A 27,452-nucleotide genomic window follows, 5' to 3' on the forward strand; every position below is an offset into this window, starting at 1 on the left:
AAGATCTCTAAGCTAATGCTGCTGGTCCCCACGGGCTACCAGTGGGAGATTTCTGTTGCTGGATGAGGATGAAGCGGTAGGAGACCAGTCCTCTGCCCGCCCCCCATCGTGCCCATGTGTAGGGCTATTAGGGCCCTGGGCTGGGCTTCCTAAACAATAGCAAAGGTTTTGGCTACTAGACACACTCACCCTCTTGCAGCTTTGTTTTTCAGAACCGAAGAGCTCCCAGCTACCAGTTAAGTAACTTATCATTAGCTTAATTGGGATAGCAGACTATTCTAAACACAGACTCCTTTGGCGTTTTCCCCTCCCTCCAAGCTGTCCTAGGTCTTTTGGGGGCTCCCGGCCCCACTTTTTCCTTGGCTTCTACTTAGACGTCAGGTGTTAAAACAGCAGAAAAGTGGCCGATAATTGCTTTGAATACCAGCTGCCCCCCATGCCCCCTGAGCTCCATCATTCCTGCTGTCACCTAGAGCTAAAGCCCACCCTCCCACCCCCACCCCCCGTGCTTGTCTTTCCGTTTCTCCAAAATCCTGAATGGACTCAGAGACTCTGCTCTACTCCAGGCCTGAATGGGAATTCTGTAGTGACTGCTCCCTGGCTGAAGCCCTCCAGTGCGAAGGCAGCCCACCAGTTACATCTGGCTCTGCCCAACTGGGACCCAGCAGACAAAGCCTTCTTTCACATGAGGGCCTTTCAGATGCTTAAAGACAGCTCTCATCCCCATCCCCATCCCCAGGGTCCGGATCTGGCAGGGCACTGATCCCTCCCCATCCTGGCCATATTCCACCTTAAGGTACAGCTTCTCAGAGACCTCCACATGAGGCCTACCCACATCAGCAGAGAGCAGCGGGGGACACCCCCTCTTGCTTATATTGGACACTGCCTTCTGTCAGTCCACAAGCATTTATGAATCACTTTCTGTGTGCAGGGCACTGTGCTAAGTGATGCTGGGTAGACAGAGAAAGACAACAGCCCCTCCCCCCAAGGAGGTTTGGCCCAGATGACCCTGAAATTCTGCGACTGCAATTCTCTTCCCTTTTTCATGCTCTCAGTGACGTGGGGTACTTGCTGTCCGCTAAAGTCCCCAGATAAATTTTGCTTTTTAATACAAACTGCTGTTCAGCCCCAGGCTGCCCCAGTCCTGGGCAAAGAAGGAGGTTTAAGCCCCAGAGGCCTTCGTGTGCATTCCTGTTCATCCGGCCCTGTCCCACCCTGCCTCACATGTCCAGGGCATTGGTTGCTCCTCCCAACATCTGGTCATCCGTAAATTAGCTGAACTTTCTATCTCTGCCCTCTATTTGGTGGGACTGGGGGGGGGGGTGAGATGGAGTGGGGAGAGAGTACACCGATAAAGGACTCCAAGCTGGGAATACAGAGATGAGCCAGAAAAGGCAGGCCCTGCCCTCCAGGAGCTCACATTCTGGTGAAAGAAGACAGCCCATAACAGATAAAGCTAGGGAGGGAGTCTCTGGCTCACTCAGAAGTTTCACGGTTCTGAGACCATGAGACAGAATGAACCATGGATTTAAACACAGTTAAATAGGTTTCTTTGTGGGAAGAGAAGACAGGTTAGTGTGGTAAATTGTAAATGGCCCCAAATCAGGGGGATTTGGGGAGCTTCTTTGAACCTCAGTTTTTAGTCAGATGAGATAATGTATGCTCCTCTACCTTGTTGAGTCATTTCAGTTGTGTCCGACTCTCCGTGACCCCTTTTTGGGGTTTTCTTGGCAGAGATACTAGAGTGGTTGCCATTTCCTTCTCCAGCTCATTTGACAGATGAGGGAACTGAGGCAAACACCATGAAGTGACTTGAGGTGGGATTTGAACTCAGGCCCTCCTGCCTCTCTCCACTGCACCATCCAGCCGCCCTTTACATACCTCGGCAAACCTTCACATGTTGTGTAAATGCATTCTGCCGCTGCTGTCACAGTGTTGTTTTCGTTATTGCTCATCTGTAAAGGGGGGGAGGTCAGCTTCGCGTCGCCACCAAGGTTACTGGGTGACCGCTCCTAGATGGATGTCCCTGCAGTCAGCAGCAGGGAGGGGTCGCTTTCTCCGCCCTTGCAGCCCAGCCCCAATCTCCTCACTCCCCCTTAGAAGTGGCTTTGCAGCAGAAGCAGGCGAAGCAGCGCAGAGGGGGTCACCTCACTCCACCGGTCCGTGTGTCACACACTAACAAGCCATGAAGCGCTGACACTTGGGGACCTCGCACCTTTGTCTTCTCGGGCTCCCGATTGGTGTTGCAGGTAAGCCGAGGGTACCTGAGGTTTGGGTAGAATGCACCAATGGCCTGCATGAAAGCCCGCCCGGGGGGAGGACAGACCCTCCTGAAGTCCCAGGTCTGTCCATCGGCAGCCGCTCGCCTGCCCGTTTGTCCACGGAGCGTCTGAGAACCCCAGTGTTGGCACGTTTCACAAGAGGGGTCACCACGGGTCCTGCAGCCACGTCATGCACTGGACCCAGAAGTCTGGAGCCTTTTCTGAGCCCCCTTGCGTGGATGGTAGGGAGCTTGGGGCTCTTGAGGTGGATAGTCGTTGTCAAGCTTGGGCGAGGGGAAGGAGGACCTAGGTTTGAATCCCAGGTTTGCCCCTTCGTACCGGGGGCGCCTTGCGTGAGTCACACCGCGTTTCCTCATCTTAAGATGAGGGGGTTTGTGAGGTTCTGACCTTACGGCTCCAGGATCACACCGGCATCTTTCTCCCTCGGTTTCTCGTCTCGGGCTCTTGGTCATGTCTGCTGCTCAGGATTCGCTCTCATTTGGGGGTGCACTCAGCTTCAGATGGCCGGGGTCAGTCTGGGAATGGCTGCCAGTTGCTGCTTGTCCCCCGTGATACACATTGAGGTATTTCCTCAGCTGTGTGGCGCGTAGAGTCCCTGAGGTCAGGGACGTTTGTTCTCATCACTGGATCCCAGCACCAAGAACCTGAGATGAAACCTCAGTTTCTGCATCTGTACGATGGGGATGGTGGGCCTTGGTCCTTCCTGCATCGCAGGAAGCCTCTGAGCGCTACAGAAATGGGGGTGGGGGGGAGTTGTTACTGTCCTGGTTCCTGCTCTGTTTGTGTGGGCCCAACTCTAGCCGGGACGGTACCGCAGGACCTAGAGAGGTCACCCAGCCAGGGCTGCCCAGGTGCATCTTCTGAGCCCCCGCGCTTCCATCCTGCTGGCAGAGCATCCCCCTGCCCCCGTCCTGGCATCCGCTGGGAGGGTGGCCTGGCGCCTTTGGGGCAGGCAGCAGAATGTAAGCCCTTTGAGAGCAGGGCCTGCTCCCCTTGGTCCTCCAGGCTGTCCCCCACTGCAGAGACAGTACTTAGCTCCCGCCAGGCACTGAATGAAAGCTCGTGGGTTTGGGGAGCTGGGGTGTGGCTCCGCATTGCCGGGCTCCTGATTTCCGCATTGACTTTGTTCATCTAGATACAGTGGCTCCTTTCAGTGAGCTCTCTGTGTTTGTAGACTGCAGGCTCAGAAGGCTCCCCCCACCCCCCATGGAGGCACAGCCCTTAGGAGGAAGGGGAGCCCTGGGGGGGGGGCTCAGAAGGCTCCCCCCACCCCCGATGGAGGCACAGCCCTTAGGAGGGAGGGAGCCCTGGGGAGGGGGGGGCTCAGAAGGCTCCCCCCAACCCTCATGGAGGCACAGCCCTTAGGAGGGAGGGAGCCCTGGGGTGGGGGGGCAGTGCTTGGGAAGAGCCAATTAACGCTTCTGTCCACTTTGCTTTCTCAGACCCCATCAGAACCAGGACTGGATCCCCAGCAGACCCAGGCTTTCGACCAGCTCTGCCGTCTTTACCGGGGAACCTCCAGGGTAATGTGCTGCCTCCCCGCATGCCCCTCTTTGGTCTCCATTCTTCTGATTTATTGTTTTGGAAGCTGGAGTTCTGTCTCTGTCCTCCTTCCCAGCTTGGAGAATGCCACAGAAACATCCCCTGGCTTCCCATCCCGGCTCTGCGTGGCCTGGATGTAGGGCCTCGATGTCCTTGTCTGTAAAGTGAGAGGGCTGGCATGAGGCTTTCCTAGTGGAATCAGCAAACCTGGGTGCAAATTCTGCCCCTGTCCCTTAATACCAGTGTGACCTCAGTCAAGTCACTTTTCTTCCTCTGGGACTCAGTTTCCCCATTTGCAAAATGAGGGAGTTGACCTTGAAGGTCCCTTCCAGCTCTGAACCTGAGCTCTCTGGTTGGGGGAGGGATAGTAGCTCAGTCTGGAAGGTACCACTGTAAGCTGGGGGGGGAGGTTGTCTTCCCAGGCCCCTGAGGATGGCAGGGCTCCCCAGGGGATGACTCACAAGCAGCCCTCACTCGGCTTTCCCTTTGGAGGGCTAAAGAAACCCCGTCCTACTAGGGGGAGCCGATCTAGATGATCTCAGAGGGTCTTCTCTGCTGGGAGTCTGAGATCCTGTGATCCTGTCCTCTCTCCATGGTCAGCCCTGGGAGGAAGGCACCGGGCTGATGGCCCCTTGCAGCCTCTGCTCCAGACTCATGCTCCCATCCTGGCCATTTGCACATGTGGCTGTGGCTCAGTTAAAGGAGCAGGCTCAGCCCAGAGCTCGAGACCCCTGTCGGGGAGCTGCGGCCAGCCGCCTGCAGCAGGTGGGCAGGCCCTGCCAGGGACGTGGGGAGGCAGGCAGAGGCAAATCAGCAAGAGGGAGAAAGGGATGGCAGCAGGATCAGGAAAGGGACCGCCGCCTCTGGCCAGTTACCCATGACTGAGAATCTATTCCCAAGGGGGCCCCAGGGCCCCGATAAACATCTGCTGTAAGTGTGAAAAACGGGGATCTCCTGAAAGGTCGGGCCATTGAGCATCAGGTAGAACAGCCAGGACAGGCCAGTGCCCTGGACAGCTGGGAGGCCATTAGCAATGACAAGGGCGCACACCTGGGGTCTCTGCTGCTGGGGACACTGCTGGTGGCTTGCTTCAGCGTCGGAGCTCTGAGCTCAGGCTCAGGAGGGTCAAGCTGACCAATGTCCAGCCCCACTAAAGCGAGGAGCCGGGGGCCGCCAGGCTGGCCACGCAGGGCAAGCAGAATGACAAGGGTTCAGCAGAGTGCGCCTGTGCCTGGGCGAGATAAGGAGTTAGGTTAGGTTGCTCATTCGCTTTGCAGTCGTTTCCCAACTCTCCATAACCCCATGTGGGATTTTCTTGTGAGAGATACCGGAGCATCTTGCCATTTCCTTCTCCAGCACATTTTACAGATGAGGAAACTGAGGCAAACAGGGCTAAGTGACTTGCCTGAGGTCACACAGCTAGTAAGTGTCTGAGGCCAGATTTGAACCCGGGTCCTGACTCCTGGACTCCAGGCACTATGGCACCGTCTAGCTGCCCACGAGACAAGGTGACCCAGTCTTTAAAAAAGCAGTCAAGATCAATAGAGATGATTGGTGAAGAAAGAATGAGAGCTGGCCAGAGGCAGGAGGCCTGACTGGGTTTCAACTAGTGCTAGTTTTTTTAAGCTAAAGAAGGGGTAGAAGGAGACAGAGGGAATGATTGAGAAGTTTGTTTTCCTTGGAAATTGTTCTGAATGTTTCGTATTTGGGGGGAAAGTGAGGCCCTCTGCCAGGAGCCCTGCATTGGAATCCAGGGACTTGAGTTCAAATCCTGATTGTCACTTGGAAGTTACTGTTGCTGAGCTGGGGCCAGTCTCTCAGGGCCCCCGGCCTGTACAGTGACTGCTAGAACTCAGCGGCCTCTGAGGTCCTTGCTGGCTTTAACTCCGCTGATCCTGTGGGAAGTTGTTGGGGAAAAGCCTGGCTCAGCCACAGCTGCTGCACAGCCCAGTGCTACCCAGCTGGGGATGCGATGAGTTTGTATTCATCCATAACCTCCTTTCGTCAGAGACCCCAACAGCCTTCCATTCAGTCTGTCACCCTGGTATCGTCCTTCTCGCACCAGGCTTCCTCCCGTGTTCCGTGTCCTCAGCTTCACACTTCTCTCCTCCCCCAGCTACCACCCTGCATGAGGCTCTCCCCCCTCTCCTCTGTCCTCCCCCAGCTGCCAGACGCTCCCCTCCTCAACAAACTCCAAGAGCTCCCCATTACTTCTAGAATCAAAGGGGAGCTCTGTCTGGCCCCGGCCCAGCCCCAGCCTGCTTTTTGGGGCCGCCTTATACATCCCTCTCCTTTGCCTCTCTGAGTTCAGGCCATGTTGGCCTTCATCCTGATCCTCATAAACAGTACTTCATCTCCCACCTCCAAGTGTTTGTAAAGGCTGTCTCCCCTGCCTAGACAGCCGGTGCTCCTGACCTTCTCCTCAGAATCCCAGATTTCCTTCAGGATTCGGCCCAGGAGCCATCTTCTTCATGAAGCCAATCTTGGTCCCTGCTCCCCAACTCCAGTGACCTCACCTGTATTTTGTGTGTGCCTCTGTGTGTGTGTCGTCTCCCGCGTGGAGGCTTCTTGGGGGCAGGAACTGATTCACTTGTGTCTTTGTGTCCCTGGAGCCTGGCACACAGTAGGTGTTTGGGAAATGGCTTGTTGTTGGATGGAAGGTTCTGTAGACCAGTGTTTAGACTTCCTGGGGGCTGTGCTGGGAGAGAAGGCCACTGATCCTTCCTGGGCCCCCTCCTCCCCTGCCCTGTCCCCCCCAGAGCTAGCTGTCCCCGGGGACAAGAGCTGGGTCCTAACCCAGCTGAGGGCAGGACCGACCTTGCATCCCACCCGAGCCCAGGGACCGCACCCAGGTCCAGGAGGAGGCCCCCAGAGGTGCCCATGGGAGAAGACAGCAGGAATACAAGGGTGTGGATCAGACGGAGGAGGTGAATTATTGCCAACGTTTGTAAAGCACTCTGAATGAGGGAGGGACAGAGGGAGGGAGCAGACATTCGTTAACAGAGGCCTTCCCTGTGCCACACCCGTGCTCTGTGCTTGGGTCCCAATATCCAAGGCAGCTCGGGGGCCTCAGCTGTGTCAAACATTTGCTGGGGTGAGAGGACCCATTTCTCAGACTCAGACTGTGATTCCGTCCTCAGCTGTACCCTAGCTCCCGGCTCTCAGAGCTAGAGGGAGCCCATCTGACACCATCCTTTTGTGTCTTCCAGCTGGCGCTCCTGACTGAGCTCTCTCAGAACCAAAGCAGTGACAGTCACCGGCTGCTGGGGATCTCCAAGAGCAGCCCCACCCTCCACAGTGTCTTCCAGAATGAGAACTTCCAGCTGCACCTGACCCCTCCTCCACTGACTGAGGACTGAGGACGTCCCGTCCCGGGCCACCGAGAAAGCGCCTCGAAGGATCCCCAGCGCCCCATCACCTCCACCTGGGCTGCGAGGCCCAGGCCCTACAGAGACCACCCTCATCCCTCCTATGCCGGCCTTGACTCACCGGTTCTGTCTGTTGTTGCTACTCGCCGTCATACATCTCCCGCCGCATTCCTTGGAACGGATGGATCGGCATGAGACCCCAGCTCCCCACAACGTTCTCCTCCCATCGGAGATTCCTGCTCCAGGTCTAGGGTGTCCTCGTGTGTCCTGGGGGCTGCCCGCCGACGAGACCCAGAACTGCCCCCGAGCCCAAGCCTTCAGCAGGCGGGAGCGCCACACAGAAAGAAAGCAGCCGCTTCCCTGGGCACATACGTCACCCTGAGTGGGGTCCAAAGGACCATGAAGAGGAGGGGGCAGCTAGCACAGCCTGCAAGGGTCAGGAGACACGAGACTGGCTCTCACTGGGTTTCAGCCCCTCCGGCCCCATCACAATAAATGTCCCTTTAACTCTGGGCAGCCCCGGTGTCTGTCTGTGCAAAGGAAAGGATGCTCAGGGTCCGTGTCAACTCCAGGGGGAGCCACATCGGGCAGAGAGGGGGACAAAGGGGGAGCTGGGGGTTCGGCTGCAGGCCTATGGCTGGGACTCCACTCCTCCCACCCCCAGGGACCGCCTTTTAACACCTGGACCACGGCAGCAGCCGCACTGAGCACCGAGCATGTCAGTTGTTGCTGGACTGGAGCCGATGGAGAGAGTGCAGGGCGGGGGCAGGGCACTCGGGCTCTCAGCCCCCACTGTCACCAGCTTGCTGTGGGACCTGCTTCCTGCCTGCCAGGGGTAGATGTTGTGAGGATACGGTCAGGGAATCAGTGTAGAAAGAGAAATGCATCAAGTTCCTGCTAGGAAAGGCAAGAGAGAAACATCACCGTGGTGGCGATCTGGGTCAGTGTCCGGGAGCGAGAGATTCCCTGGCGGATGGGCAGCCCCCACACTGTCAAAGAAACTGGAGGGACCCGTGGGCAAACCAGTGGGGAGGGAGAGCCACACAGGTTGGGTGACCACATGTCACAGGAGGGAGCATGGAGGTGGCGATGGCAGGAACGCAAAGATTACCACCACAGAGCTCAAAGCACAGCCGCCGCTCAGGCATCCCCTGCCCAGCCTTCGGCCGCCAGGGATTCAGGGAGCCTCAGCAATGGCGGGGAAGTCGGGGCTGAGCTAGGTCCCCCCAAACAAGGCTCCCCTCAGCCGTGTCCCCCGCCAGAGCTCCATGGAGGGGAGTGGCGCCTCTTCTTCTGACAAAAGCCCAGCCCAGATCCTCCTTCCTGCTCACTGGAGGGTGTCTGCTCCGAACAAGCTCAGTTCTTCTCCCTCAAGTCCCCGGCTTTTTTCTTTCTCACACTTGTTAATTGGGTCAGAGCCATCAGCTTCTAGGATTCGTGAACTCAGTGTTTGTGTCAGTTTGAGGTTTGCTCCTTGCAGTGTTAGAGGTCCCACCCAGACTTAGGGCTAGAAGGTGCCTTAGAGGTCACCCAGGCCGACCCCTCGTCTTGCAGAGGAGAAACCGAGGCCCAGAGTCCAAGTAACTGACCCAAGGCCGTGCCACTGTTAAGCATCAGAGGCAACATGCAAACCCAAGTCTTCCAAGTCCAGCCTTCTACCCCCCACACCATAGGGGTCAAATGCATGGCCCACAGCACTCCCAGAGCAGCTGAACCAGATGAAAATATGATTGGAAAATATTTAACAACATTGTATGAAATACAAAGCAAGATAGATAATGTTAACTTGTGGTTTTCTGAGTCATCATGTGGCCGATCCACTTCTGTTTGAGCTTGACGCTCCTGCCCTTCACTAGATCCTCATAACTTGTCTGGTGGGCACGCACGCCTCATCTGTAACCTCCTGTGAAGGAGCTGGGGGCACAGACGCCATGGGTGGTGCCCAGTCTGGACTGGCAAGCCCAAGGCTGAGAGGGCGGACGTCACCACATCCTGCGGCTGGGGCAACACCATGGACCAGAAGCCTCTAGAAGTAGGCAGTCAGCATGTCATGGGTCATCGGATGGCATCTGTGCCGCATTGTCCAGGCTGTCATTGCAGGCCTTTGTCAGGAAAATGACATCAAGAGCCATGATCTACATCATGCTAACGTGGCGTAAACTGTGTGCTCCCCTCCCTTGTGGGGTTTGCTTAGACTGGCATGGGGGTGCCAGTCCCAGGCAGGGGGTCCCATGTGTTCTCACAGTGTAAGCAGGACAGAGCAAATGTCCCCTGGGAAAACCCATGCCAAAAGGCACCCAATGGGGATGACCCTGTGGAATTATCCAGTGGCCGTCATCACTATCCCTAGAAATGCCCAGCACCATCCGTCCATCCAGAAATGATTCTGTTTCCTCTGGGCCCCCCAATTCACTGCCCTTTGGCAATAGAGGTCATTCTTCACCCCCTCCATGGGTCCCATGCCTCAGACACATAGTTAATAAAGGCATCTTGGTTGGTTGTTCAGCAAAGTCCTCCACTTCTGAAATCAGGCCTATACGTCCAACTGAGCCCAGGTCATCCATCCACCCATCTGTCCATCCACCCATCCATCCACTTACCCATCCATCTACCCACCCATCCACCCACCCACCCACCCATCCATCCGCCCATCCACCCATCCATCTGTCCATCCATCCATCCGCCCATCCACCCATCCATCTGTCCATCCACCCATCCATCCATCCATCCATCCCAAGTGGACTCCCTTTTCCAGGAAGTATGAGCTTTCTTGGTTCTTCTAGTCTCTGGCTCTCACACATGTTCCTGCCTGGCTTTTCAAAACTCTCTCAAGACTCCTCCTGGGTTTCTTGACTGTTGATTCACTTGCCCATATGGCATATAGCAGGTTCACTAACTGTTTCTCTGCTGGGTAAGCACGGTAGCTATTTGTACAAGGGGTTGTTATAAGGAGGCACATTTCCATTCAAGGAGCAGATCTCACTGTGAAGGGTAGAGGGCAGCCCTGTGAATTCCTTCTGCCAGACCTAGACATACATTTTCAAACACAGCTAATGGAGGCCCTTGTTCAGCCTGACTATGCATATTTCTCAAAACAAGGGGGGCTTTGGGGTCTTGAACTGGGCAGGTCCCTTAACATCTCCGTGCACCTTGGCAGGTCAGTAAGGAAGGGGCTCTTAGGTGCGTTGTGTCTTAGACTCCCTGGGCAGCAGACTGGAGAAGATGAGGAACCCCTTCTCATAATAATGCTGGTCATTTATAAAATAAAATGCATTGGACTACAAAGGAAGCCCATGGTATTGAAATGCAGCTGTCAAGATGCAAGTTCCAAGTCAATGAACCCTCTTGGGGGTCCCTACACCCCAGGTTAAGAGTATCTACCTAAAGATTCAAAGTTGTCAAGAAGGTTGTATGTAATGATGATATTTTAATTGTGTTGTGCACCTGAAGTCCCAGATAATAACGATATGCCAGTCACTCTATGAAGGAGCCATGAGGAATCTTCCAGATGAGGCTTCTTGGCCTTAGCAGGAGAAGCAGCATCTGCCAGGGTTAGATCATATCATCCCTGAAGTTTCTCCGAGAGGCATCCCGGAGAAGGGGAGTATCAGAGGCCCGGTGCGCCCAGACCCCACCAATGTTTCCAGGGTTTCTGCTGTGGTTAGAGTTGTCTCCAGCTTGATGGGGGCTCACAGAGAAAGGTGTGCAGCCAAGAGCTGGGGGCCAGCCCCCAAACACTGCACCCATGCACACCTCTGGTCCAGAAGCTCTCACGAGGAGTTGCTGCTCAGGGACTGGTGTTGACCACCATGTGCCCAGGGCATGACCAAGCTCTCCCCTTTGGGGAAAGGATCAAAACCAAGGGCTCAGAACCTTTTCTGTTTCACAAACTCCTTTGGTGACAGTTTGGAGAAGCCTGTGGAACCTTTCTGAGAATAATGCAATGAAATAAAATATGTAAGATTGCAACCAGTTATATTGAATCCCAGTGATCAATATGTATATAGATACAGTTTTAAAAAGCAAGGTCAAAGACCCCTGGTTAAGCCTAATCCAGGGAAATTAGATTTTAGAGACTCTGACACCTAAGGAAGGAGTCTTTCTCACTGCTCCAGTAAGACCTAGGATGTGTTGTGAGGCATCCTGGACTCCTCCATCCCCAGCATGGTTATAGTTGGCACTCGATACCCTTTAGCTGTGTGAACAAGGGCACACAAGGACCTGTTCCTTCTCACTGAGCTCCTGCCATCATAGGAAGATTTCCCCAAATGGTCACAGGATTGAGGGAGTCATTCTCTATTGGAAATACAGCAATGCCCTTTTGATTCGATGTCACAGTCCCCCACGAGTTGAATGTGCAGCATTGATGAGCGGATCCAAAGCTGAATTCATTTCTCTCCCCTCCCCCTCTTCCAAATGTCCCTATTTCTCTTGAAGGTGACATCAACTCTTTAGTCCCCCAGGTTCCCAGCCTTGGCGTTATCTCTCATTCACCTGCTATAGCCAATTAATTGCCTAATCCCTAATGCTGTAGCTTCTTTGGTATCCAAACCCTTCTCTCCACTCATAGACCACAACCCTTATTGGGACCCTCACCCCTTCTCACCTAGTTATTTAAATGCAATGGCTTCCTAATTGATCTTGCCTCAAATCTCCCCCACACACACAACACATCCTCAGCTCTTCTGCCAAAAGGATTTTCCTTAAGTTCATCAATCAATAAACATTTAGTAAGTGCCTACTGTTTGCCAGGCACCATGCTAAGCCCTGGGGATACAGAAAGAGGCAAAAGACAGTCCTTGGCCTCAAAGAGCTCCCAGTGTAAGTGGGGAGACAACGAGCAAACAAATATAGACAAAGCAAGCCCTACAGAGGCTATACAGGAAATCATTAACATAGGGACGGTCCTGGGTTGGGCACCTGACCGTGTGTCAGTCCTCTGCTCAATAAACTCCAGGAGTTCCCCATTGACCCTAGAATCAAATATCAATTTCTCTGTTTGGCAATTAATACCCACTACCACCTACCTGCCCAGCTTCATTACTTTCCTTCCTTAACATCCTAATTATGTGTTCCTTTGGTTAATGTTAAAATGAGTTTGCCTTTTCCAAGTGTGAGGGGATTTGTGCATGCTGGGAAACAGCAGGAGCTGTTTGGGGATTCATCAGTGCCCCCAGATCACTCACAAAGTGAGCAATCACACATTAGACGATATTTTGGTAACCAACATGAAGCGCGTTCCACAAATGCCAAATAGTAATGGGGTCAGGAAGCTGACCGACTCACTCAGCGCAAACAGCCTGGGCCAAATCAATCAAGAAGCAGTCATTAAGAATGGACCTTGTGCCAAGCCCTGAGGACACAGACAAGATGAAGCAGCCTCTGAGCTCAAGGAGCCAACGTTCCATCAAGGGAAATATGTACACAAAGGAACACAAAATATACAAATGAGTGAATGAATGAATGAATGAATGAATGCTGAACCAAGTGGAAAATAGCTTCCATCAGCCCCATTCTCTCTCTCTCTCTCTCTCTCTCTCTCTCTCTCTCTCTCTCTCTCTACACACACACACACACACACACACACACACACACACACATATATTCCCCATGGGGCCCCTTTGCACCTGTGAAGGTCACCAGGGAATGCTCAAATAGAATCTCTTTTCATGAGAAAAAGTGAAGAGCCTTCACAGTTTATGTTTTTGCTCAACATTCCCCTAATTGACCCCTCCCCCCAAAAAAGGTAAAACCATCTCTTTTGGGCATTCAAAGCTCTTCTCCATTTGCCTCCAGCCTCTTTCCAGGATTCTTATGCCTTGCTGCCCTGTACATAGTCTTAATGTTGACCCAAACTGGCCTGCCTTGCTGCTGCATGCACAGGACGTCCAGCCCATCTCCAATCTCCATGCCCCCAGTGCCTGGAGTACAACCATCTCCTTATCTCTGTCTTTTAGGATCCTTTATTTCCTTCAATGCTCAGCCCTCATATTGACCTTGTGTATAACTTCTATTTGCTTACATGTGTACGCATTCTCTCAATAAAATGAAGGTCCCTGAGGGCAGCAACTATTTCATGCTTGTCTTTCTGTCTCCGGGGTCTTGGCAGACTAGAAGACTGGGCCAAATCAATAATGAAGGATCTAATAGGGATAAATGTAAAGTCTTACAAATGGGGACAAAAAATCCAGAAGTACAGAGTGGAGAAGACATAGTTAGAAGTTGCTCTAAAAAAATAATAATAATTTGCTCCAAGAAAGATCTGAGAGGTTTAATGGACCACAAGCTCAATGTGATGTAGCCTCCTGAAAAGCCAGTGTAATCTTGAGCTGAATTTAGAGGGGATTAACTTCCAGCAACAGAGGGGTGGTAGTTCCAATGCACTCTGTCCCATCAGACCTCATCTGGAGCCTTGGGTTCAGTTCTGGGCAACACAGGGATATTGATGATATGAAGAGGGTCTGGAGGAGGGCGGCCAGGATGGTAACGAGCCTTGAGTCCATGTCACATGAGGTGTGTCTGGAGGAAGTGAGGATGTTTATCCTGGAAAAAAGGAGTTGAAGAGGTAGGGCGTGGTAGCCATCTTCCAGTATTTGAAGTCACGCGGGGGAGGGATTACCTTTGTTTCCTTTGACCCTATAGGGCAGAACCAATTGCAAAGGAGCCAATCTGGGCTTGATATAAAGAAAAATTTCCTAACAATTAGAGCAGTCCCAAAGTGCAACAAGCATTAGGGGGTTGAGAGTTTCCCCTTATCGGAAGTCTTCAAGCAGAAACTGGTCTTTTTATGTGGGATCCCTTCCAACCCTCAAATTCTGTGACTCTGTGCCTGTCAAACTCAGGGTTCATTCATTCAGTCATGCCTGGTACTGGGATGTTCTGGGTAGCTAATTTACCTCCTTCCAAAAAATTAACCACTTTAGGGGGCCGTCTTCCTCAACGCACTATGTATTTCCTAGCCTTTTTAAAGGATATGGATATAATTTAATACCCTCTTAATGACTGAGTCTTTGTTGTAAACATCAATTATCTCTGCTGTGTTGTCATGTAATAATGCCCTCCCACACTACAATATATAATAATAATATACATTAATATATAATGTATCATCATTTCCCCCACACTAACTAGCCCCAGAATGCTGTGCTTTCTGTTCTTGTGTCTGCTTTTTATAGTTTTCCTGTGCCGTTAATGTCCGTCTATCAGCTGGTCAGGTGGGTTCTCCACCTCTCCTCCAGTGGCTGCCTGGGAAGCCGGACTGATCTGGGACGGGGTGCCCGCGAGCACTCTAGTTCTGTCCTTTCAGGAAAGTTCAAGCATCTCCTATCATTAGGTTCATTATCAGCACGGGGGAATCATTTTGTATTCATACGCTTGTACTCAGCTGAGAACTTTCCCCAACACCATGTGTTTGTTAGTTCCCACTGAAGGGCTCTTGTTTTCTCTAACAGGATTTCATTTATTCAGCAGGTTCTGCCTGCTAAGCATCCTTTTGTCCATTGTCAGAGAGGTCCTGGAGATACAGAGAGCACTTGTCCTTCCAGCTTTGTGGTGTTGCAATCTCGTTAATAGAGCCTTTGAGGGAAAGGGAGAAAACCCAGGATATGTCTGAAACCCTACGCATCAAGATAATATGAGACAGACCCTACGCTCAAAATGCTTGTAATCCTAGCATGGCGGAGAAGTGACAGGGGGAAGGAACAAAGAGAAGTTAGGAAGATCTTCCTAGTAATCCAAGCTTCCAGAGGAGGGAGGGGCTGCCTCCCACTGGGGGTCCTCAAGCAGAGGCTAGATGGCCCCTCCTCAGGTATGTTATCCTGGGCATTCCTTCCTGGATGGTTGAACCAGATGGCCGCTGAGGTCTCTTGTCGCTCTCAGATTCTGTGGTTCCATGATACATGTATAAATAACGTAGTGGAGAATCTAACTTCAAGAGATGTGCCCAGGAACAGTGCTGGGAACACTCTGAGGAGGGACTTTGGGGGGAAAGCAGGGAAGGCTTCAGGGAAGAGGCCAGACCAGAGTTGGGGCCTGAAAGTGAGAAGTGACTTCAGAAGGTTGAGTTGGAGGAGCTGAGGAAATTCTATTTCAGGCTCAGAGAACAAGGGGAGTGAGGGCAGGGGATAAGGAAGTGGCAAATGACCCTGTTTGCTTCAACTCAATAAACATTTATTAAGTGCCTACTGTTTGCCAGGCACTGTGTTAAGCTCTGGGGATACAGAAAGAGGCAAAAGACAGCCCCTGCCCTCAAGCAGCTTCTAATCTAGTAGGGGAGGCAACATGAAAACATATATAGTTAAAGCAAGTTAAATAATAACAAAATAATATAAATAATAAATGGGAAATAAATAGGATAAATAGGAAAGAATTAACAAAGGGAAGGCACTAGAATAAAGAGGGGCTGGGGTTGCAATATAGGATGGTAGATGAGACCAGAAAGGTTGGATCATAGAATCCGAGCTGGAAGGGACCTCTGAATCATAATGACAACAATGGGCATCTATAGAGCACTTTAAAGATTGCAAAGCACTTTTGATATGTGCTATCTCATTTGACCCTCACAACAACCCTGGGAGATAAGAAACATTATCCCCATTTTACAGATAAGGAAACTGAGGCAGAAGTTAAGTGACTTGCCCAATGTCACACAGTTAGTACATGTCTGAGATAGGGTTTGAACTCAGACTGCCCAACTGTCTTAGAAGCCATCTGGTCCGTTCCCCCCTGCCCACTGCCTGATTTTACAGAGGAGACCCAGGGCCCAGGGAGGTTGTGAATGTCCCCGGATTATGCAGGTAGTAAGCTTTAGATGTGAAATTTGAACCCGGGTCCTCTGACTCCAGAGCCCACGTGCAGGTAGATGTGGAGGGCCCTGAGAGCAAAGTCTTGTTCATCTGACCCTGGGTTGCCATCACAGGTTTGTGGGGTCAATATGAGGGGAGCAACACCCACAGGTGATAACAAAGGCAGCTGTGTGAAAGAGGAAGCCAAGAGGGAAGAGCCTGCAGGCAGGAAGGCCAGTCAGGAGAGGGGCCGTGGAAATGGTCCAGGCCAGAGGGGAGGAGAGGCCGCAGAGCTGAGCCCCAGGGGAGCTGGATGGGAAGCTGGAAAGGCTTCAGCAGCCAGGGCAGAGGGGACAGTTTCTGATGCTCCAGGGAAGAGAAGGAGGGATAGTGGCAGGGCTGTTTCAGCAGCTGCTTTAACATGGGGGACGAGAACAGAGGGAGAGGTGAAGCGGGTCCCAGGTGGCGGGTGTGAGGAGGAGGAGGGTGGCAGTTCTGTGGACAGAAATAGAGAAGCTGGGGGAGGGGGACGGGAGTAGGGAGGGAGCTGGGAGCGGCAAAGGGAGGAGATGGTGGGTTTTTTTTTTAATTAGACCTGTCATTTTATCACTATAGGGAGCTGACTCCCAGGGAGGCAAATCAGCCGCTTGTCTGGTGCCCCAAGAGGTGATCTGCTTAGGGTCACCCAGTCTACATGTCAGAGACAGGACATGAAGCCAAGGCTATTCCAGCTACTGGTCCCTGGGCCCACAGTGAGCCAGTCTGGTCTTACTGGGGCCCCTCTGCCATATTTTCCTTCTCTTTCACATGGGAATAATAAGAGTGCCTACTTCCCACAGCTGATTCCACAAGGGGTCAAATGAGATGATATCTGTAAAGTGTTTGATTTGAGTTCACTCTCAATTTGGGACTCCAAGGCTTGGTGAGTTGTGGGAAGAGTCTCTCCCATGGAGTGGGGCATGCAACTTGGTACCTTGCTAAAAGGACAGAGACGATGCTTCTAATTGGTCTCCAGTGACCAGTGCAGCCTCCAAAATGGTTGGTGTCTCAGAGTAGGGGGGGGTGTGTGTGCGTGAAATATTGTTAGAATAGCTGTCCCCTCCCCATGGAGAATAAAAGTGATCTGAGACACTAACTTAGCCATTTTTTTAGTCCCCTCCCCTTCCTTTGCATGACCAGATGTGAGAAAAAACAGCAAAGGCAGTGAATCCCCCATACGCATGCACATACCCCAGGAGTTGTAATGGGGATTTACAGCAAAAGCACGTGGCATTAGCGTTCCCATGTCTGCATGTGACCTGAGAGGGCTTTCAAGGACGCCATTCCTCCTGGGAGAAGGGGGATTTCTAATTTCCCAAGCAGTATGATCTCAGAATCTAGCCAAAGAAGAGAGATGTTCTGGGCAGTGCCCATCTGGATGTGGTCCCATGGGACTACCCTTCCCCCCGCCCAAAGGTAATCTCAATCCCAATTCAATCCTGAATTCCAGGGTTCAATCACCCACCACCTAAAGGGAGATTTTATTACTGTGGGCTTCTGAAAGAAGGAAAGGACTTCCAGGCAGGGGAAAAAATTAAGTCCACTAGCCAGTTGGGACCATGTGAGGGGAAGTGTTTGTTGAATTTCTGCCAAAGGTGTTTTCCTTCCTTTGGGGATCCAAGAGGCTGTTTGAATGTTTCATTTATGGGCTGCTGACAACCTTTGCATCGTATGCATTTTCTGTGGCAATGACACAAAGCCTGTTCCATACCCAACAACCATATTATATATTAAATGTTTGTATGAAGCTGGGGCCCTTGTTTTTGCTGTTTGGGGGAAACCTAGACCCAAGCTGTAACCAAGCTTCACTCTGGCTATCTCCCTGGAGTAACTGTCCAGGGTAGGGGCATTGAGCCAGAGTGCAACTGCTCCTCATGGGATCAGGCTCCCAACATCAGGCCCAAGGTCCAGCCCAGTCTTTGGGGCACCCTGGGCTACAAGTATTTATCTGTTTATATGTCATATCCTCCCAAGTAAAAGAGAAGTGCTCTGAGGTTCAAGACTGTTTTTCCTTCCATCCTTGTGTCCCATAACACAGCGTCTGCTTACTAAATGCTTGGGATCAGTCTCCCTTAGATCATAAGCATCCCCCCCCACCACCAAGGGGTCAATCCAGCACCATGCAAAGGTGTCTTTTGGCATTCCACTGACATTTTAGATTGAACTTGGTAAATCTTCTTGGAATTAAATGACCCCAGTGGATTAAACTATCTTCATTGCCAGAACTTCCAACCCTCATCTGAAGGAAATCTCCACTGTGGGACCAAACCTCCCACCCCTTTTCCATTTGGGAGGTGGTCTTCAGATTCAGAGGTCATCTAGTTCAACCCCCTCTTTCTACAGAGGAGATAACTGAGTCCCAGAAAGGTAAAATGACTTGCCCAAGGTAAGAAGTGGTCTCCTGGCACAGGGTTAAAAGAATGCTGGATTTGGAGGCAGAAGTCCAGATCCCAGCTCTGCCGCTTCCCTCTCTGACCCTCAGTCTCTTCATCTGTAAAGTGAATGGGTGGGACTCGATGGCCTCAGGATCCCTTCCAGCTTTAAGTCCTTGACCCTGCGACCCTTTGACTTTGAAAGCACTGCTGTGTCTGGACACCGGGGTAGCCCTCATCTTCTATACCCCCAAACGATAAGGGTGTGCTCATAAAAAGAAGGAAAAAAAAAGGTTTATTTTACAAGGCAGTTACTTTCCTAAAGTAGAACACAGAAAGGAAACAGTTGAGCTAGCTGTAGGAAAATCAAATATAATTTTAGGGAAATACAGAAGTGGACCAGTCCACACTGTGCTTCCGACAGATTGTTAGAAAAACAGCACGGGGCCTGGCCATTACAAGTAGAGAAACAGCTTAGAAAAGTGGATACAGACGCAACGAGGATCAGGAAGCCTTGTGGCACTGAGTCTTCTGGCTGGATGGCCTTGCGGACCATCCCATCCATTCTGAGCGGGTAATGCACCGCGCTCCCAGGTCTGCAGAACAAAAGCTGCTTGCCCCAGGGACTCTGCTTTGTTTATCTGAGCTATTGGGAAAAGCCGTTTGGATGATCCCCCAAATGGTGAATGCTCTAAAAGATCGTTGCTCCTTGTATGTGGTTTGCTCCAATATCCGGGAATCCACAACACTCCCAATAAAATAATGGGGGGGGGACCCCACTGCTTTTCAACTGCAACTTTTTGAGAAAGTTCTTCTGTTTTTCTCTTCATCCTGACACTCCCCTGCTCGTCTTACCCCATCCCTCCAGTCCATGGGGAAAACAGACTGTATACTCAGTGCACTGAACCTGAAACAGAGCTGGCCTCTCTCTCTCTCTCTCTCAATTTACTGGCTCATACCTTCTTGAGGGACGTTGTTAACTAGTTTAAAAGGTTCCTTCTTCTCCTGGCTCCTGCTGATGTGGAGTCAACAGAGCATTTAAGAATAGCAGGGACAGTATTGTGTTTTCTCTGTAAGTCATGTCCAACCGAAAAATGTATCACAGTCCTTTAGATTTGATGGTTTGTCATATTATGGGCAGCATTCTCCTTGCACAAATGTTGGCATATTTAATTAATGCTTTATTACTTTTCTGGAATTCGAATGCTTAAAATGAATTTACATTCCATGATAATAACATGGTAAGGATATTATTAAATAAAATGAACACATCAAAAAAAAAAAAGAATAGTAGGGGAAAGGACCAATAAGAAGGGGAAAGTAACATTTAGCCTAGAATTGTATTGTACTCAGATATGATTTGATTTGGAAACACATCTTGGCTATTTTTTTTTCTTGCTTTAGTAGCACAGATCATGGGTATTTTGACAACTGTTAAAATGATTTGGTTCCATGCTTCTTACACTAAGGGAGAATTAATTACCATAAAGATTTTGGGGGGGTCAGCAGTCAGATGCCAGGTTTCTGATGTTTCAAATAGACTAAGAAGGGAAGAGTGGAGGGGGAAGGGAGCGGTAATAGCCCTAAATTTATCTGGACTGAAAGGGTGCCTTAGCACTGCCGCTGCATTGGAGGGGGAGGGGTTTGGATCTCTGTCTAGCTTGAACCCATGGTTCAGGGCAGCATCCAGGCTCTCTCAAATTCTCATTTCAACGACAAAAATACCAGGTAAGGTTTCAAAGCATTATTATTATTATTTATTGTTGTTCTACAAAAGTACTAACCATGTGCACGTATTAGTAATACATGTGTACATATGAAGCAATAGCGGAGGTTTTCAGCTTTTTCCAGTCTCTATTGAAGATCTGTCCTTCTGCACCCCACCCACCCTCTTCTTTAAAGGTTCAACTCACATATTGTCCCTTCTAGGACGTTTCTCTTTCCCTCCTCCCCAAATAAAAAATTTCCCCACCCCACCTTCAAATTTCTCAAAGTGCTTTACTTGGCTCTCTCCATTACCTTGTCCTTTTATCCAATTTCATGGGCACAGGGAGCCCCCAAATGAGGGAACCCTCTTTGTACCTTTTCTGCAATTTATACTCTTAGAGTTTCCTGGAGTTCAGTGATTTTCCCAGGGTCCCACAAGCCAGGCTGTTTCAGAGGCAAGATTGGAACCTAGTCTTCTTGACTCCAAAGTTGGCTGGTCTGTACTATGGCAGCCCTAGCTCTAGTGACTCCAGTCTCGGACTTGGCTCTAGGCTCCCCAGAACCATCTCAGCATCACCTTTAGAACCAAAATGGTATTTTGGGTTGGGGAAGGGGAAGAGGTAGGCTCTCTATCCATTATATCACCCTTCTTCTGCCTCTTTTGTATTAATCGTGTTCCCAGGAAAACCCATTGCCCTTACCCTGTAAAATCCCTTGAGAGAAGTATACGGTCATGTCCATCTTATATGCCCAGTGCCTAGGATAGTGCCTTACATATACAGTAGGCACTTAATAAATGTCCCTGATGCCTCCTACAAGAAGCCTTTCCTGGCTTCTCTCCATCCCCAGTTGTTGGTGTTATCCCATTTACCCACCCTTTGAAATTATTTTGTATTTACTTTGAGTTATTCTGTATTTATTTCTCTGTGTTTGTGTCCTTCCCCCCAATCGAATGTAAGCTCCTTGTGGACAGGGAATACATTGTCTGTCTTTGTATCCCCAGCCTAGCACAGTGCTTGGCACAGAGTAGATGCTCAATCAATTCTTGGTGAATTGTAATGTGTTTAATTTAATCTAAGAATTCGTTACCAGGAAAGAAGTGGTAACCCACTTCTCCATTATTGTTTTCTCTTACAAAAGCTATGAGTAAACTGTTCAGAAATTTAAAAATAAGCTGAGGTTACTTAAAAAGATAAAACTCACATAGTATTGCTTCTTCATAATCTCCCACCGGACAGCTTTAGTCCCAGCTTGGTGCAAACAGGAGACCAAAGCTCTCTGCAGAAGCCACAGGAAACAACCCACCCAGCCTCAGCCATCTGCCTGCCAACTGGCAAAATCCGAGATTCCCGCCCAAAGAAACCCAAACTGCTTAGCTCTCTGATCTCCCCACGTGGCATCAAGATCGTGGATTGTGGTCTGTTCCTACAGACTAAAGGTTTTCTAAAGTGCCGATAAATAGGTTTATACAAATTAGCGCTATAATATTAAGAATACAGAGGTAAGGTTTCTCATACAATACAGAACAGAAAGGCTTCGAGTTTAGCCCTAGAATACACACTTGGACGCGTCCTCAGGTCAGTTGTCTCTGGAACCGGAGCCCCTCCTCCCCGACAGGCGCAACGCTCGGGAGAATTCTTAACACAGTGTTTGGACCCAGGGAAAACGATCTTTGCATTGTGCTTATTTAAAAGGTATATTTAGGATGTTTGAGGACCTAGTTGTGTCTGACAACCAGGATCCCAGGCTTTTTCTCCAACTTTATGTAAAGAGAAGTTGATCCCTGACCAATCATGCCACAAAGATTAGGTGCCGATGTTTCATGAGACTGTTGGCCGCTCCTATTCAAACAAAAATAAAGAAAAATAACAATACAAAAAACAAAACCAGCCTGCACTGTCAAAAATGCAGTTGGTTTCTCTGGCAGTAAAAGTGTTTAAAACCAGGGACTCAGGTAGGAGTCTCAAATATTTCCAATCTAGGATAGGTCAGCTCCCAGACTAGCCTCGAGTCCATGTGTGACCCAGAACTGGCCACACTGTGTGTGTGTGTGTGTGTGTGTGTGTGTGTGTGTGTGTGTGTGTTTCTTCTTTCTATGCCAGCTGTGGTCTGCCTTGTCAGGTGAAGGCTAAGGTGGCTGGTCCCCCTTTAGGGAACACGTGGCTACTGACGGCCCAGGGTATGAGGCACTGGCTGGATGAGCTGACCTCTGGTATAAGCAGTGGTGGGGTGATGCCTACAATATTGCCATACCATTCACTGGCATGGGCATGTGGGCTAACAGCTCTTCACAGGCTAGTAGGCAAGGTTACTCCCAGATGAGTGGGGTTTTGCCCCAGAGACCAGAAGTGCCCCAGGTGTCACTAGAGAGTTGTGAGAGAGGCAGGTGTGTGGCCAGCAGAAATATGTCTCAGGCTCCAGAGTCACAGCAGGCTAGCTCTTGCTTGTTTTTACAGGCAGCCAGCTCTAAGGGAGGAGACTCAGTTGTCCAAAGTACTAACAGCTGACCTTACAGAGCATTTTAACATCTGCAGAAAATATTTTTATTACCTCACAACAATCCTGTGAAATAGGTGCTATTGGTTTCATCCCTATTTTATAGATGGACAAACTGAGGCTCAGAGAGGTTAGTGACTTGCCTAGAGTTGCACAGCTGGTAAGAACCAGAGGCAGGCTTTGAATCCAGGTCTCCTTTGGCTCCTGGTCTGCTTTTTCCAGGACAGAGCCTGTCAGCTGTTTGGCTACATCTCAGAGCCTGGCTCCAGCCCTGACTGGCACTATCACACAATCTGCAGGATCCCTCCTTTCCTATGACCTGCTTCCTTACTGCAAACAGCAAACATTTGGACCCCTGGACACAGCAGTGGGAGGTTTTGGCTCCATCTCTGATAGAATAGAGGAAGGTCTTCTTAATACTGGTTTCAAAGGAAAACAGCCTCGCCTCTCTGTCTTCCTACACCACTGTTTTCCTCTCATACAAGACTGTTGTGAGCATCAAAGTAGATTGGGCGAGAGCCCACCCTCTGTCATTAGGAAAGGAAGGATTCCTGTTCCAAGCCTTGCCAAGGCCTTGGTGCCTGAAGGACCTAGTGGATTTTTCCTTGGAATGATGGTGGCTGACTTACAGAGAGAATGAATGGTGTTCATGAAGCTCAGAAAGCAGAGTTCTGGGAGAGATGGAAAGGAGGAGAGGGGAAGGGAGGGGAAAGGAGAGGGGAGAGGGCAGGAGTTTCAAACCTCATTTTCCTCATCTATAAAAAGTGAGGGGGTTGGACTGGATGACCTCTAAGAAATCTTTGACCAGAAGAGAAGTTATAAGCCTCAGTTTCCTCACCTAAAATGGGGGGGGGAGGTTACATTAGTTGACCTCTGAGATTCCTTTAAGGAACAATTAGAAGAGGAGAAAAACAATGGAAAATGAGGATAAAACCACAGACATTTTCTCATCTCTTAAAGTGGAAACTGACACAAAATTCAGAGGAGAGAGAGAGAGAGAGAGACACTTGAATATTGATGGACCCCTGCTGAGCTGGTCTTAAACTCTCTGTTATATTAGGGATTATATCACTCTATTGATATGTGTCAAGAAGACAAATGTGGCTCTTGATGGGACAGGGCTCTCCCCACTCTCATATTCCTACATGGAACATGAGGTGACATGTATGGATTTCAGCCAGGGGAACAAATGTCTCCCCCCAAAAACTACCTTCTACAGCCCCTTTTACATCTCCAGGAGATGATTAGGACCTAGCTCAATGACCAGTTATGGCTGGTCTGTACTACAGCAGAAGAGACGAGGCCAAAGAACACTTCCCCTTTGTCAACAGTGATCATCCATCCTCTGGCCACTGACGCCATGTTAGAAATTTCTCCAGTTCTTGACCAATATGGAGAAATGACAAATATTTTATATGAAAGGCTGTTGGGAAGAAACTTCAAAGTTTCTTTGAAGGAATAAAAACTTAAAATAGAAATTCTCTTTGAACTCTATGGCTATTCTTGCGGGGGACAGAAAGCATACCAAAAAATGAATAATAATACCATAGTGAAATAATTTTGGAGTATTTCATAAAATCTTTTCTTCTTGGCTTGATATTTCAGGCCCTCCCACCACCTAGCTCTAGTCTCCCTCTCTAGTCCTTTTACTCCATTCCACTGACTGAATTCTAGCTAAACTCAGCTTCTCAATCTCGTCCTGCTCATCTCCCACCTCCCACCTCCTGAAATTGCCACAGACTGTTCCCTATGCCTGGAATGCCCCCCCCCCCGTGCACCTCTGCCTGTCTAAATCTCCCTCATAGGCAAATCTCTTTCCTTCTCTGAACCTCAGTTTTTAACTCTGTGAAATGAGGGCTTTAGACCAGCTAGTCTCTAAGTTCTCTGCCAGCACTAACATTCTGTGGTCTTCCTTCAAGGCTCAGCCCAAATGCACCTCCTCCATGAAGCCTTCCCTGATCTTCCCTCCATACTTCCTGCCTCCTCAAATGTTCATAGATCACTTTACCTCCCTCACACCTTACCCTGCATTACATTTATCTATCTACATATTACATCCCCACTCCCCCGGGAGACAAAATGTTCCATGAAGAAAGGGACCAATGGTTTTCATCTGGTATCCGTGACACCTAACAGTGTCTCACCTAGAGTGGGCACTTAATATTTGCTCAACAGAACTGAGTTAAATTGAATTCTCAGAACACAATTTTAATGGTTTTAGAATTTGCATTAAAATTCCATGCATCAAACTGCTTTGTCCTTCTAATTTCACCAAAGCTGTTTTCGATCTTCCCATTATTATCCAATGAAGTAGGGTTAGATCAGTCCTCTGGGAGTCACTCCTCACCTCCTCATGGCTGTGCCCACTTAGGCTCATTCACTTTACATTTCAAGGATGGATTTTAATATAGGGCAGAGGAAAGGCCCTGGGACTAATTCTGCCATTAAATAGCTGTGACCTGGGCTGATTGCTTTCCCAAAGCAAAGCCTCTGTTTCCTTATCCATCAAATGCAGGAGGTTAGATTGGTGACTTCTAAGGCCCTTCTGACCTCAGTCAATCTATGAATCATGAAAGCTAAGTGCACCTAAACAGCTTCCTAGAAATTCCTCCCAAGATTTTAAGGGGAAAGAAGAGAGAGGCCAGGATGATACTGGGCAGCCAAGCCCTTAGAAATATACAAAGATTTAAGATTCACCACTGTCCACTTTCTCCAAAATTAGCAAAGACTAGGGTTATATTACTCTAAGGATATGTGTTCTACTTGGTCAAGAAGACAAATGTGGTTCTTGTTGGGACACTAGTGGCCCATACAGGGCTCTCCTCCACCCCCATATTCCCACATGGAACATGAGGTGGCATGTATGGATTGCAGCCAGGAGAATAGATGTCTATCCCAGATATCCACCTTCTACTGTCCCTCTTACATCTCCAGGAGATGGTCAGGACCTAGCTCAATGACCAGTTATGGCTGATCTGTACTATAGCAGATATGGGACTTGGCTCTAGGCCCCCAACACCATCTTGGCGCCACTTTGAAAACCAACATGGCCTTTGTGGGAGGGGGGAGTGACTGGAACAAAACAGGCTGGCTAGAATAGAACTAGCTTTGAGGATGAAGAGGGCAGGGTGAATGGCTATTTACTAGGATCACATTGTGGATAAGTAGCAAGATGAGGCCAGAAGGCTGACAATGTAAAGGATACACAATGTCTCCTTAGCACTCAAGTAGTTCTTATAAGTCTTCATGATGCTTTGCGATCATGACTAAATAAGACAGGGCCACGACGTGAGACACCAAACATAACTACAAAGTAAGAAAACTAAAGTGTGATTACAAGCCTCAGAGAGAGTGCTCTGTCAGACAGAGAAGCGAACCAGGGGCCCCAGGGAGGGCGTTACGAATTCTCGGAGGTTCAGGACACAGTACAGAATGTCCACTGTGGTGGAGGGGAGAAATGGATTAGAGATGGTGGCCAAAGCTTCTCCAGCAACAATGCCTGTGCTACAGTGCCCTGCCAGTGTCTCACACAGTGGTTTCTATTGTTTCGATGACTTCCAAGTCGGACTGGGATGGAGACAGAAGGGTGCATTCATCTGGCTCCCAGCTGCTCTCTGGACTGTAATCTTCTTCTGAACTCAGCTCTGCCCCTTCCTCTGTGTCCTCATCACAGGATTCCATGTAGTGAGCCCCAATCGCATTGATCCCCGAGTCCTCAGAGGTCGAAGGAGAAGAGCAGTGATTTATTTTTGGTGTATTGCTCTCTTTTGAAATTAAGGCATCATGTGCAGAGACCTCCTCGGGGCTCGTGGGGTGGGGGTGGGCCAGGGGCTGCTTCTGCACATAGCACATCTTTCCATTGATGCACTTGACCTGATAGCTGTCGATGAAGAGGTCGGAAATCGTGCAGTACCTCGGGGAGTCACGGGGCAGGGGAGCCCGGAAGACAGATGCAAATTTCAAGAAGTGTTCCATGAGGGAGACGGAGATCTGAATGGTGTTGGTGGGCTCTCGGGGTTTGGCAGGAATCTCAGTGCTTGGAAGCTGTTCTACAGGGGTCATGGGCTGATATACATATTTACCTGTGGGGAACACAGAAAGAACAGGTGAGAATACAAAGGGTCATGTGTCGCTGTGGGGGCCTGGCCCCCGTGTTGAAAAACCAAATTTGTTTTGTCAAATATTTCAGGAAAAGCAGCTCTGAGTCAAATATTGTAATGTGAAATTACTACAAATTCGTTTTTTAAAAAACTAGGCAAAAATGCTTCAAAATAATAATAGCAGGTAGCAACTTTCATTTAAAAAATCCAAGACTTTACAGAGCCTAATTCAGTCTTTTTTTGTTTTTTAGCAGTACCGCAACCAAATCAGAAGCCGTGTGGGGCAGTGGAAAGCACACTGGCTCTAAAGACAAAGAACCTGAATTCAAAACTTGCCCCTGATGCTCAACTTGCCCGTGTGATCTTGAGCAAGTCACTTCATCTTTTTCAGCCTCAGTTTCCTAATCTGTAAAATGTGAGCATTGTACTAGATGACTTCCAAGGTCATCTTAGAGCTCTATAGCTATGACCCCATGATCTTATCTACCAAAGCTTCCCCTTTGGAAATCACTGACATGACTTAGGTGGCATCAGTGAAATTAATGTCGTTTGGAATGCACTTCAATCTATTTATGTGATCACACAGTGTTTCTTTCCTTTCCCTCTTCTGTCATATAGACCACAGGTGCAAAAACCAACAAGCATTCACTAAGCCCCTATGTGCCATGCTCTGTGCTAGACACCAAAGATGCAAAGTCAGAAATGAAACAGGCTTAGCTTTTAAAGGAGCTTACATTGTCTCAGGGGAGAACATGTGCTAAAG

At 49.7% G+C, this 27,452-nt stretch overlaps 2 protein-coding genes across 11 annotated transcripts in view; one reads left to right on the forward strand and one right to left on the reverse strand.

Annotated features, from left to right (window-relative positions):
- VPS8 (VPS8 subunit of CORVET complex) overlaps positions 1-11,168 on the forward strand; it is a 191,689-nt gene extending 180,521 nt beyond the window's left edge. For 9 of the 10 annotated variants that reach the window (XM_078154678.1, XM_078154687.1, XM_078154685.1 and 6 more), the window contains 2 exons: positions 3,725-3,805; positions 7,034-11,168. In XM_078154678.1, the coding sequence (XP_078010804.1) occupies positions 3,725-3,805; positions 7,034-7,183 (231 nt within the window). In that variant the 3' untranslated portion in view covers positions 7,184-11,168. The remainder of the gene's footprint in view (positions 1-3,724; positions 3,806-7,033) is intronic. The other variant, XM_078154684.1, reaches the window with a different exon arrangement.
- Positions 11,169-20,115: 8,947 nt separating this feature from the next.
- CUNH3orf70 (chromosome unknown C3orf70 homolog) overlaps positions 20,116-27,452 on the reverse strand; it is a 55,297-nt gene continuing 47,960 nt past the window's right edge. The window contains exon 2 of the mRNA XM_021005849.2: positions 20,116-26,671. Coding sequence (XP_020861508.1) covers positions 26,115-26,671 — 557 coding nt within the window. The 3' untranslated portion in view covers positions 20,116-26,114. The remainder of the gene's footprint in view (positions 26,672-27,452) is intronic.

Source organism: Phascolarctos cinereus, unplaced genomic scaffold (genome assembly GCF_003287225.1).
Source record: "Phascolarctos cinereus isolate Bilbo 61053 unplaced genomic scaffold, phaCin_HiC Scaffold_5;HRSCAF=322, whole genome shotgun sequence".
Classification (NCBI taxonomy): domain Eukaryota; kingdom Metazoa; phylum Chordata; class Mammalia; order Diprotodontia; family Phascolarctidae; genus Phascolarctos; species Phascolarctos cinereus.